Source organism: Taudactylus pleione, unplaced genomic scaffold (genome assembly GCF_031769625.1).
Source record: "Taudactylus pleione unplaced genomic scaffold, aTauple2 ptg000230l, whole genome shotgun sequence".
In the NCBI taxonomy this organism is placed as follows: Eukaryota; Metazoa; Chordata; class Amphibia; order Anura; family Myobatrachidae; genus Taudactylus; species Taudactylus pleione.
The window spans coordinates 8,066,753-8,080,625 of record NW_028284632.1 but is presented as its reverse complement, the minus strand read 5'-3'; the positions used below and the strand labels follow the sequence as shown (position 1 = coordinate 8,080,625).

The window sequence follows — 13,873 nt, the reverse complement described above, 5'->3', positions numbered from 1 at the left end:
TGCTCTAATGAATTCACGTGCCTGGAGAGGCCCATGCTATATTTGTGTAATCACTGTGCGTTTAAGTGTCTGGCGAACGTAAGAGCGCTATTTTAATACTCTTCGTGGTGGCAGCTTAAGTAAAACCCACGTCACAACCACCCAGCTATGTCAGGTTGGCGTATCTGAGCGCAAGCTGGGCACGGTGTCGTGACACGGCCCGATCGCACTACTGCACATGAGCGGTCATCAGGCCACGCATGTGCGAGCAGAGAGTACCGGGAAGGGATCCTCTGGATCCCTCTCCTGGAAAGTTTTGTGGAACGTAGACCATAGGTCACAATGGCTAGCACCATCTGAAGCTTCACATTCTGGTGGGTGGTACATTTAACGTTTTAGCAGCCCCCGTAGAATGATTTTGCGATGGATAATGGGGGACCACAGCAATATCTCCGTTCCCTCATGCATACATACATACATACATACATACATGATGATTACTATTTGCAGGTAGCCCCTGAAAATGTCTGGATATCCTGCAAATATTTTTTGACAGAAATGCCCCTTAAGGTGCATACACACACACAACAATTTTTTGAACGATTAGCGTTAACGATATTGTTTATCGTTCAATCGTTGAAAAAAATCGTTCACTTTCTGAGTTAAAACGATAAACAATTATCGTTCATGCGCGTTCACGTTTGTAGTTCAGTCAGACTGACCAACTCAACGATTTTCAGTAAGGGAATATGCAAAAATCTTTGTAGTTCAAAAAAAATCATTCACTACATTTAGTAAAATGAAAAAATTAACGAAAATCGTTTACTTACTAAATCGTATTATTGTTGTGAAAAATAAGTATATGTTGATATTTTCACATGAATGACCCTTTAATGTTGCACATGCTGACTGGAAACCCATTGCAGAGTACAGACAACTGAAGTGGCCTACTGTGCTGAGATGCTGTCAGGTGTACAGACCACCCTGCATCTGCATTAGACTCTTGTATGTACGATCAGGATGTTCCTGATCATTGGCAGATTATGGGGTCTATGTACTAAGCAGTGAAAAGTGATAAGTCTGTGATAAGGTACCAGCCAATCAGCTCCCAACTGTCATCTCACAGGCTGTGTTTGAAAAATGACAGTTGGGAGCTGATTGGCTGGCACTTATCACAGACTTATCACTTTTCACTCTGTCTCTTATCACTGCTTAGTACATAGACCCCTATGTCTGATTTATGTGCTGACAGTTACCTTGTAAATGACCTTGCCTTCTTGCAGGATATAAAGCCGCTCAGGCAGGGCCGCATACTTAGCACTGCACAGGTTCTGCATAGTGTCTAACACCACGGGGCAAGAAGGCAGCTCCTCCAGCAGGCGTTTGGCGGCCGCAAGCCGGTCCTGGATGCTCTGATGCTGCTTTATAGATATATTGTTTTTGAAAGCCCATCCATCTACAAACAGTAAAGAAGAAAAAAGACATTCGTACAATACACACAGAATACATAACTGCTGTAACCGAGCCTGACTGCCTTATGACTAGAGACGTGCACATCCATCCAACCGAATCTGATCCAGATTGCACCAATTTGCAAGCCAAAATTCTCGGAATAGCTACGCTACTCTGGAGGATCAGGGTAATTATAGTGTATACAATGTAAAGAGGACACTCAGCAAATGTCACTTCTCTATAGCTTTATAAAAGAAGCATATAGCCAGGGAAATGTGAGTGCTGCTATTAGTGTTTGTAATTCGTGTGGAGACTCATATGGGGCCTCTGACTATCCTCATCTTTATATTAACTTCTATTCTATGCAAACATGTTACAGTTACATCCTACAAAGTTCTGCCTACAGTAACTCACAATTCACCGGAGTCCTCCAAATTTGTGCTGGTTTTGCTTCCATTGTACAATGAGAAGCAGGTAGTGCAAAAGGAAATGTACTTTATCATAGACCAAGTGAATTCAGGCAATTATTGAGATTATTACTACTACCACTACTACTATTAGACTATTCAGATTATTACAGGACATTATATAGCCGCTAGTTCTCCATTCATTAAAACCTTACAAATAAACTCTAGACAATATATAATGGAAGAAAGAGGATGCTATTTTAAGGGCGCAACAAACAGCTGCCAGTAGCCTAATATCTTATTCTTAACAAGAATATCACCACAATTCTAAAAAATAATGTTCCTACTAGAAGAAATAAAAGGTATATATTATGTGCTAGTCCAGACGCCACTGCAAGCTGAGTGACAGGGATACGAAGTGCGTAGTATGTGCACAAAGGGTCATTAGAGGATACCAGGGAGTAGAACGTTGGCTCTGATACAACATATGGAAAGGCTCCATAGTCTCCTCTGGGAGAAACACACAAGACCTGATAAACTAGATGGCACTTCCAGTAGTTAAAATGAACATGTTGACTGTACATCTAGTATTGTTGCCCTCATTGTGGATGATCAGTAGCAGTTTTTAAAAAAGGCAAAACCAGGTTAATTTTGCCTTTTAAATTACTGCTACTTTATAACATCGGGCAGTCTCTGCAGTCCATAGGCTATTACATTTACCCCCTGAACTGTTAACACAAGACCTGATAAACTAGATGGCACTTCCAGTAGTTAAAATGAACATGTTGACTGTACATCTAGTATTGTTGCCCTCATTGTGGATGATCAGTAGCAGTTTTAAAAAAAGGCAAAACCAGGTTAATTTTGCCTTTTAAATTACTCCTACTTTATAACATCGGGCAGTCTCTGCAGTCCATAGGCTATTACATTTACCCCCTGAACTGTTATGGTGCATACACACGATCAGATTTTTCCTTCAGATATGAACGATAACGATTTAAAAATCGTTCAGTCGTTCATATCTGAAGGAAAATCGTTCATATCTGACATGCCTGAACGATGGACGATCAACGATGCGCGTTCCCGATGGTCAGATAACGATTTCTGACATCTGATGTGTTTGCAGTCAGACTTGGACGATTCCATTCATTTTAATGCAGTCAAAAATCGTTCAATCGTTCAAATCGTTCAAAACTTTGGTAAAATCGTTCAAATCGTTCATCTGACAAATCTGACAAGTCTGACCGTGTGTACGCTCCACCCTGTTAGGGTGTCTTGAGGACCAAGCAGTGGTAGATACAGGGGGGAGGGGCAATCAGATTATCTTCTCCAGATTAGCACTTTGGACAGTCTCCCTCTCCTCCCCAGAGCCTCATATCCTCACTGGGGCTGTGCTCTCAGCCAGCTCTGCCTCCTCACTCACTGATCATCACTGAGCAGGGCCGTAACAAGGGGTGTGTGAGCGCTGCCACTGCACAGAGCTCCACTGCTCACCCACAGCCCCTGCAACTGGCTAGCTGAATCTTCGCAGCAGTGCCGCCTGAAGCGTCCTTAGTACGCTTCAGATGTGTACCCGCTGCCATTTCAGCCCTTCGGAGCATCCTAAGGATGCTCCGGGCATTTCTGTAAGTCCCAGTGTCTGTGGCCCCTTCCCCTCCGTGTGATGTCACATGGAGGGGGTGTGGCCTGCTAGTTACAGCACTGTCACTGAGAGCTCAGCCCCGGGGAGGGAGGCTGCCGAAAGTGCTAATCTGGAGGTGTCTGTGTTACAGGGAGCTATTTACCTGATTGACCTCCCCAAATCCTCCCCCCATCTGAGAACCACCACTGGGGCAAAGTTTCGGATACCCTGCTCTAGAGGAATTGGATAGCTCCAAACTTAGCTCCTGCTGACCTCTGCATTTCTTAGTTCTGTGTTAAGCACTGTTGAATGAAGATTTTATAATATATATATTATACATTATTTAAGATTAGATAAATATATACCATCACCACAGGGGCATAGCCATAATTATGTGGGCCCCATAGCAACATTTTGAAGGGGCCCCTCTCCAATGTGTCTAGAGAGACACCTGTCTCCACAGTGGTTGTTCTTTTTATGCTGCATAATATTGTCCTAGTTCATTTCATGCCCCATACAGTGATAGTGCCTAGTTAATTTTATGCCCCATACAGTGATAGTGTCTAGTTCATTTCATGCCCCATAGTACTGTCCTAGTTCATTTAATGCCCCATTATATTGTTCTACTTAATTTTATGCACCATACAGTAATAATGGCCCAGTTCATTTTATGCAGACTATTACACTCATTGTTCAACATGTACTAAACAAATGTCAGAATCTGATTGGATGTTATGTGTTACATCACCTTTGTGCATATTACAACATGTTATTAGAGGAACCACATTGTGGGTGGGATGTATCAATATAAAAAAATGCAGTAAAACCTTAGAAAACTGAGGTTTACTACAATACATATAGTTCTCCTAATGTATTAAAGTGGCCCACAGCAGATATTGGAGTTATTCACTGTGGATAGCCAGCAATGCAAGCCATATAGAATTCTATAGGGCGGCGATGTGCTCTTATGCAACAAGCTCCGGAATGTGTAACTTTCTGCAGCTTCTGCCCGCTAGACAATGCCATCTATAGATGGTATGTATAAACTAGTAATGGGTCCCTTGCGCACTGGATAACTGACACTAGTTGTTGCGGGGTGTGCTGCGAGTAGAACAGAGGTGCCTCGTCCTCTTAGGTTTGCAAATAGAAGGGAGTGGTTACCGCGCTCAACCCCTGGATGGTGTATTTGATGCTTGTGTGTCTACAGATCAAACTGGTATGTGGGTTATAATGTAATTTATTAATACAATACGATATGGACTTTTATGTGTCAAACAATAAAGTCACAGTATTACCAACAAATATACAAACATACAAGTGAATACATTCTGAATGGTACAGTTGCAGTAGGTCAGAATAAAGTATTAACACAAGAATATAGATGCCTGACCGGCAGTAGACGGCAGAGTGCGGCGTCCCGCAGTGCTGTTATAGTTAGTTGGCATGCGTATAGAATAATGAAGTCAGTGGTTAGTGGTGAAAAGCAAGGGATATGCACGATCCAATAAGGTGCACAGATCGGATATAGAAAAAAATTGTTAAAAGGTTGAAGAAATGTGGCCAGGAATAGTTACTGTAGATGATGGTAGTGGCTGTTAATGCACAATAATTTGGATAGCTTGGAGAGTGAGGTAGAAACAGAACAGGGGGGAGGACAGAGTGTGAATCAGTCTCGGCAGAAGTGGATCAAGTACCTTTGCAGATAGCCTCAGTTCCGGTATGCCTTATTCGGATGGGGCGCTGGATGGTTGTCAGCTGGGGTGGTATGCCGGCTTCCCTGCAGTGTGGGCTGCAAACGACGTGCCTGATGCGGCCAGGTCGTTGGGCACACTGGGCTGCCTTGATGTCGGCTGGTTCAGTCTGGCCACGGCTTTCCTTCTGTGGGTTAGTTGCGGGGGGGTTTCCACACCCCCAGAGGAAGGCCAACCCAGCCGAAACGCGTTGGGACACACCCACAATCTCCGATCATACGAGCAGGATACGACTAGTACCATCCAGCAGCCCCAGCTCCCAGCGTCACGTGACCGGGATTTCCGGAAGCGAAGGAGGAACGCAGGCCAGCGGTCCCCAGCACCACCAGCTAGGAGGAAGGAACGGTCACCCCCCCCGTGACTAACCCACAGAAGGAAAGCCGTGGCCAGACTGAACCAGCCGACATCCAGGCAGCCCAGTGTGCCCAACGATCCGGCCGCATCAGGCACGTCGTTTGCAGCCCACACTGCAGGGAAGCCGGCATACCACCCCAGCTGACAGCCTCAGTTCCGGTATGCCTTATTCGGATGGGGCACTGGATGGCTATCTGCAAAGGTACTTGATCCACTTCTGCCGAGACTGATTCACACTCTGTCCTCCCCCCTGTTCTGTTTCTACCTCACTCTCCAAGCTATCCAAATTATTGTGCATTAACAGCCACTACCATCATCTACAGTAACTATTCCTGGCCACATTTCTTCAACCTTTTAACAATTTTTTTCTATATCCGATCTGTGCACCTTATTGGATCGTGCATATCCCTTGCTTTTCACCACTAACCACTGACTTCATTTTTCTATACGCATGCCAACTAACTATAACAGCACTGCGGGACGCCGCACTCTGCCATCTACTGCCGGTCAGGCATCTATATTCTTGTGTTAATACTTTATTCTGACCTACTGCAACTGTACCATTCAGAATGTATTCACTTGTATATTTGTGTGTAACACTGTGACTTTATTCTTTGACACATAAAAGTCCATATCGTGTTGTATTAATAAATTACATTATAACCCACATACCAGTTTGATCTATAGACACACAAGCATCAAATACACCATCCAGGGGTTGAGCGCGGTAACCACTCCCTTCCATCTATAGATGGTGTTGCCTATAGAAGCCTATGAGCTTCATTTCACTATGCTTCCCTGGAGAGGGATCCGAAGGATCCCTATCCGTGCCCCTATGGTTTTCACATACGCAGACAGACAGCCGCACACGTGCAAAAGTTCTCTCATTGCAAGGGAAAGCTCTTATTGGAAGACCTGTCCCAGGAGGTAAGTATTCATACATTCCGGCATTACTAAAGGCTGGTATGCATGCAACAGGGGGCGGGTATGCATGCGATACTTGATACATCCTGGCCTGCATGATCTTTCCATTTATCATATTGCTGGTGTAAAGCCAGTGTTCATGGCCATGGCAATCCATTGGGGTATGGCTACTAGCTCTATACACAAGGCAGATGAAGGTCTGTCTACAGGTACTCAGGGTACCAGGGTTACACTTCCGACAAAAAGGCCAAGTTAGAGTAAGACAGCGTGCTGCTGTTATATCATGTCTGACAGAAAGAACCTACTGTATATAAAAGGATCTATATAAGTGACCTATATGAGTGTCCGCCATTTTGTTTGACATTCCAGCAAGATTGTTAAAAAACTAAACCCCCTACCTGGGATCTGATCACTTCATACCTTCTGCGTGCGCCTCCTCAATGTAGATGATCAAAAAATCTGCCACAGAGCTGAAGTCCTGGACAAGCTTATTAAACTCATTAAGCATGAAGACAAACGGAGGTCATGTACAGCTTCCAAACGAGAGGACCAAGGGACGCTGACCTGAGACGAACAACAGAGGAAGATTGCTTATTGCATGAAAGCCAAATCTGTGTTTCAAGGAAATAATTATGTTTGCAGATAAGACAATGCTTCACATATATTTCAATATAATATTTGTGTCCAGGTTTAAACAAGCTCTGCTTCCGAAGCCATTAACCTGGCAATGTCCTTTGCATCGTAATACTTGGAAAGGCTACTAAATGTGGACTATCTGTATTCAGAGCAGGAGGGTCATCTGGGGCACCAAAAAATATTTATGCACAGTTATTAGCAAGCATGGGTGGGCATAGATCTGTGATGACTGGACGGCTATGTACATAAGTGATGCATCTAGATCTAGCTTATGCAAGGACATTTTTTGAGGTTACACTACAGCCTTGCTAAGGAAATTACTTAGAAGCTTTAAAAAGCTATTTTTTTTATAATGTGCTGCAAGCACTGTACTTGTCCCTTCTCTATACTCCCAGTGCAAGGGTGTGTCTAACCTAACCAGTCTGCTGCCTGCGGCTGGAAACCTTACATGCTCCCAACATTGTACATATAGACAGTAGCAAGCATGGTTTAGGGCTGCCAGACCTGCTTCCATCTCCAGATACTTATTACTGTCTCTACTTTCACTTCTTGGGAACTGCTGACATTACACAATATTATATAATTGTCATCCTGTGATTCTCACTACATTTCTACTAATATCGGCCCAATTTCAAAAATATACTAAGCACAATTTTACAAGGAAATAGGTTAAATATAGATAATATTTCCTGTTAGTGTTACACTTTATAAAATTGATGAGCAATGAGCATATTGGCCCTCATTCAGAGGTGGTCGCAAGAAGCGACCGCTCGTTCTGAATGATTGCGGCCGCTTTGATTTTTAAGTGCGGCCTCCTGGTCGCTAGCTAAGCTGTGAGTTACCACCCACAGCTTAGTAACCGACCAGGGTGATGGTCGCGATGGTCAAGACCATCGCGACCATCGGGGCTTGTGAGGAGACCCTCAGGTTGGGTCTCGGCAACCGCAAGCCCCAGGGAGTTTCCTGCTCTGATCGAGCAGGAAGCTCCCCACTGACATCACTGCTGAAGGAGTGAAGGAGACGCCTCCGTTTGTGAAACATCTGTAACACTGAAGGAACGCTGTGACACTGAAGGACATCCTTGCTGAAGGAGCGCCTCTCACTGACATCACTCCTTAAGGAACGCCTCCGTTTGTGAAACCACCACCCCCCGGGCTGTCGATCACCATCGACAGCCGCCCCTTTTGTAGAGAGCTCTGGAGCGAGAGATTTTCTACAGAACATGCGCATAGCACAAAGAGTGAAATATTACTTCAAAGTCTGTTGTTATCACCCCCTTTACTAATTTCAACTTCCGTACTTCTCCTCAATATATTCTTATTTATGGGGGTATATTTACTAAAGTGCGGGTTTTTACAAGTGGTGATGTTGCCCATAGCAACCAATGAGATTCTACTTATCATTTATCTAGCACCTTCTAGAAGATAATAGCTAGAATGTGATTGGCTGCTATGGGCAACATCTTCACTTCTATAAAAATGCACTTTAGTAAATATACCCATAGTCATTATAGTGCGGGGACATCATAACTGTTTTTATTACACTTATTACCTTTGCATTTATGACACTAGTGGACGTGGTCCTAGTAATCCACTTTTCTGCAAATGTACAATCGGAAGGTGCAAATGTGTCTCATAAATATATGCGGGTCTATTTATCATTGGTGGCAGTGGGGGCCATAAAAGAAACATTGTTCATCTCTGCATATAGTGGCGAATATAAATGTTTTATGGGTATGTATTTCTGTGGCAGAGGCTCTGATAGGAGTCTGTTCCGGGAAAGAGGTTGCTATCCATTTGTAAAACAGTAAATGTATGAGGTCACAAAACAGCATTTGCATTTTATTTTTTATTTTTTTTAAAAGAGCCTTTCTGTGTCAGATAGGGAGATTGAATGAACTGGTGGGGACATATGAAACATTTGTTATTTTGTAAGAAAATTGTTAAATTGGAAGACAAAATAAATGTTATGTTTTGCTATATCCGCTCTTCCCCCTAATTAGCAAAATGACATCTGCCGATTGGCATATTTGCCTAATTGTGTGACAACAATACCTGAGAAATCTTACCCATCCTATAACATAAAATAGTTGGCTTAATCAATATGGGAGGGCATCCTATAGGCTTATGGAATGATGGACCCTTGAGGTGGCACATCTACAGTTCTGCTAGCCAAGGGCAATTAATATATAAAGATATTAAAAGCGGTTGGGATGCCGCTGGTCAGATTACCGACAGCGGCAACCCGATAGTCAGAATCCCGACACCCATACGTAAGTATAATAGCACTAACCCTAACCCCTTCCCTAACCTTCCCTCCCTGATGCCTAAACCTAACCTTCCCCCCTAGTGTCTAACCTCCTCGCACCCTAAACCTAGCCCGCCTCCCTTAGTACCTAACCCTAAACCCTCCCCTAACCCCGGATACCTGCCTTCAGGATCCCGACGGTCGGGATTCTCGTGTCAGGATTTCAGCGCCGGGATTTCGACCGTCTGCATCCCACATGCCAGAATGCTGACTACATCCCGGTGTAAATTACCCTTTAAATTCCCAGCATTTATGAATAGCATGCATATAATTGGTGGAACTGCTAAAATGTTGTCAAAATTATTAACCAAACAAAGACACAGTCCGTTTTTTTTATCTACTTCTTGCTGCAGACTGGTTTTGCCACTTATTAAACTCGTTTATGTCTCAGAATAGGTCACGAGTGCATAAATGTTCTTACTGTACCTCGGAAATAGTCCCGAATGTGATGGAGTACGCCATCTAGGTCGACCACAGGTGTGTTGGGTGCGGTTTGTCCCAAGAATGCTTCATCTTCCAGGCGAAGCCACATGATATGCAGAAAAGACCACAGGAATTTGAAAGAGAAGATTGTGGGTCCCCAGTCTTCATATTTAAAATTAGGGACAAGGATTTCTGGATTCTGAAAATGGGATTTCAGCACACCCTCCATGGTCTGTGGAAAGAAGCACATGAGGAGTCTGCCCACAGTAACATATATAAAGAAGGAGCAGAAGATGAGAGCCTTCTGCACATAACTTGTGGTGTTTTTTATTAGCTGGACACACATCTCCATTCTGAGTAAACCCAACTGGGAACTGTGGAATTCAAAAGTCTTGCAAGGTTATTTAATTAGAGGCTCCACCTGCATAATGGGGGTAGTTCCCTGGGGGAACTATTTGCTGGCAGCGAAAGCATCTAGGTGTTTCCTTCTACAAACACACTTTGTGCTTATATGAATATGTGGCAGATCATAAGGGAAATACAATGTGCTAGTGTCATATTTATCCACGTTAAAGTGTACTTGTCCCCTCACCAGGGGCAGAACTATGGGAGACAATGGAGTCACCTGCCGCTGGCCTCCAGCTCTGAAAGGGCACCTCCTCCATTGTCTACAACATATTCACCCCACTTAGAGCTGTAACTATGTACCCAGAGTATACCATCACAGCAGCCCAATACATGGCACTTCTTCCCGGCACCTGAGAAGCCACCATACACTAGTGGAGAGCTCCATGTCACACAAAGGCAACAGCTGATGGTCTATCTATAGCCTGTCTGCATGCAAATTGCTACATTACAATGTCAGAGGGTGTGACTTGGGGGGCACCAAATTATAACTTGCCTCCGGGCGTCTGGGATGAACTTACGCCACTGTCCCCTACACTTGGTGGAGAAGCCATTTTTAGGGACTGAACCAAAATTTAGCGTATGGTCCACTAGGAACTAGTGACAACACGCTTCATCCCACTGAGATATCACTAGTTCCTAGTTAATTGATAAGTTGCATTCTCATTAATTTTGGTTAAGCTTGTAAAATGGCTTCCTTCACTGTGTTCACCCTAGTGAATAAACAAGCTGCACTCTACTACAAAATGGCTTCTTCCACTCCCTCCAGTCACGTAAGCTTTACATGGTGTAGAGGTAAACATTTAGGTTTACAATCGACTCCATTTAAGTCTGAAACAGCTTTTCATGTGGATTTCTAAATCACCTACCCGGTCGAAGGACTACTTAGGTTTTCAGGAAATGTTTTAAGATTTGAAGGTTAATGGCCTGTAGATCGATCTTCTGAAGTATTAACACAGTGTTCTTCTTTCCATTGAGGGTGGAAATAATGTATAGCAAGGCCTTCTATTCATTCACCTCCATTAATTGACATATCTACTTCCCCCATCCTCACACTTTCAGACTAGTCATTAGTGGGATTCATACATTGAGCTATTTGCATAATCTATATAATGCCAAGAGGCCTATTTATCTGTCATTGCTGCATATTGTGGCAATTAGAAATTAATCAATAAAATTAATTTTATCAAAATCCTTTAGCCTTGACAGTGGCTCCGATATGAGTTTATCCTGGCCAAGAGTGAAGGTAAAGCGATAGCCGGATTCGGACCTGATATGGTTGTCGGAATGTTGAAGTTGTGTGTTGAAAGTCTGTTTCTACTACTCACTATCAGTTATTTATGATGCAGTCAAAAAGTCCATCACTTTTACAAGTTATTGACTCTCCAATAATCTCTCAGTTCCTCTAGAAAGCCATGTTATTTTATTTATAATCTCTGTTATGAAAGGCAACTCTAGTTATCCATAGTTTAGCAGCACTGGTAAGTTCGGCAGATAATGGAAATCAAGGCATTTTTTTGTGTCTTATACAGCAAGGCAAGTCAAGAATCAGGGGCTACAGTAATGGGGCGTCAAAAGAATACAAATAAAGATGGCGCTCAGGAGTCAAAATAAAATAAATTAAAATGACTATATGAATTGTTTTAGTATACAGTAATATTTAATCTAAAATAAATATATATAATACTTAATAAACACATAAAAAAAATACACTAGAATACATAAAGATACACATAAGATGCATAAGAATAGTCGTCAAATGGATACGCACCCAGAATTAACCAAGGAGACATGAAGTGTTGGATGTCTATCCATACAGAAGATACCAATGGTTATATGCAAGATATTGCCTCAATAAATACAAACTCGATAGCATTGTGGGGAAGTTTAAAAATATATGAAGCTTTCTTTAGAGTTGGACATTAATCCATGAAGAGTTTATAGAGTCCATCAAACAAAAGGATTATACTATATTGGGAATGATGATCCCCCATTCATTCAGTCTATGTTAGTATATGAGGCGTTTGAAACACTTAAGTGACGTGGTCGTGTGGGATGTGAACGCAGCCAACTGTGCTTCTGCTGACAAGGTGCTAACGCTCCGCCCTGCTGTGTTTTTGAAGAGGAAATCAGTTCTACACATGTGCAGAATGGATCTCCTTTTACTCACTGGACTCTCCTGCGACCCGGCAATTTCTGACCGATTTTGCCGGAAAAAAATCATCAGTTAAGTGGTTAATGGTTAATTCTTCGATAAAGTATGTGGGAATAAAACATATTTTCCAAATAAATTAAGAGTTAAAAATTCTCCTACTTAATACATCTAACAAATGTTCTAATTCAGATCTGCACGCAAACGCCATTGCAGATGCGATCTCAGATCGCAATTACGAAAATATGCTGAGTCAATTGCCGTCCAGTGAAAGCATCTCACATCTGCTGCTCACGCACAAAACCGGAAACATCGAATGCAGATCAGACGGCCATCAGCCTTCAGCGTAAATGTGCGTACACATGGGCAGATATATTGTTACGATATGAACGATAATGATTTCGTTCAACGATATATCGTTCATTTTTATTCAGTGAACGACCAGCGATGCGCGTTCCCCCATGAATGATAACGATATCTATGATCGTCCGTGCATGCAGGCCAATCTGGATGATATCGTCAACTTTGCCTGTTCAGAGATGTGGCAGGAAGACTCACTTAAAGAGATCTTTGAAAGATATCTTTCATGTCGTTGATGGTACAGATCGTCCCGTGTGTATGCACCTTAAGTCTAAGCTGTCGCAGGCATAGCGGGTCTCTCCGGGTGCAAGCACTTTGCACTTAATATTATTGCCACTCTAAAATATCCGAGTCAAATCTGCAGTAGTAGGCCTAAACTAATCCGAGTGAATGCAGAGGATAGATTTGTTATTAGTATCAAACTCAGAAAGTAGCAGGTGAAAAGTTGGCCACACACTGAAATATCTGCATTTCAACTGGGTAATTTGCCCAATTTTGCAGTATGTAGTGGTCGCTGGTCAGCAGATGAAAATATGTAATGTCCTATAAAAGTATCTAAATGGTCAGGTGGAATGTTGCAGTTCTGGTTTAGATCACCTGCGGACTCTGCACTATGCTGCTCAGCGAATTATTACAGACAAGGCCGTAATTAGGGTGGTGCGACCTGTGCCATGACACAGGGCACCGCAATGCAGGGGGCGCTGTTTGGGCCTGTCAATTTTCCTGTTTATTATAATTCTCACTTGTAGCTTCTTCTTTTATCCCCAGCATCTCCTGGTCACCCCTATCTCTTCCCTGGCCATTCCCCATGAGGCCATGGCCCTTTTTCAGGTGCAGAATCTTATGTCCCTATTTAAAAATTGGGGGCGCCAACGCTCTCTCTGGCACAAGGCACCAAAAAGTCTTGCTACGACTCTGGATGCAGTTCAGCCTGCTGCCTTTAGCTGGTGGAAAGAATGCAGTCGTGATGTGGGCACACTGTGCAGGCTCCAGGAAACCAGCCCATATGTTTATATAGGACCAGCGTGGGACATGTCATTATTTACATTTTACACCCTTATTGTGTAGGCAGCTAATAAAGTTATCTTATACACCGTTCTCG

At 43.1% G+C, this 13,873-nt stretch overlaps 1 protein-coding gene across 4 annotated transcripts in view; it reads right to left on the bottom strand.

The window, feature by feature from the left end:
* DIO1 (iodothyronine deiodinase 1) overlaps nucleotides 1–13,873 on the bottom strand; it is a 21,880-nt gene extending 8,007 nt beyond the window's left edge. The window contains exons 1-4 of one of the 4 annotated variants that reach the window (XM_088479314.1): nucleotides 13,818–13,873; nucleotides 9,858–10,086; nucleotides 6,909–7,052; nucleotides 1,236–1,435 (exon numbers count right to left, since the gene is read on the bottom strand). In XM_088479314.1, the coding sequence (XP_088335440.1) occupies nucleotides 1,236–1,435; nucleotides 6,909–7,052; nucleotides 9,858–10,083 (570 nt within the window). In that variant the 5' untranslated portion in view covers nucleotides 10,084–10,086; nucleotides 13,818–13,873. Of the gene's footprint in view, nucleotides 1–1,235; nucleotides 1,436–6,908; nucleotides 7,053–9,852; nucleotides 10,207–13,514; nucleotides 13,600–13,817 lie in introns of those variants that run through there. The other 3 variants (XM_088479315.1, XM_088479313.1, XM_088479312.1) reach the window with 3 other exon arrangements.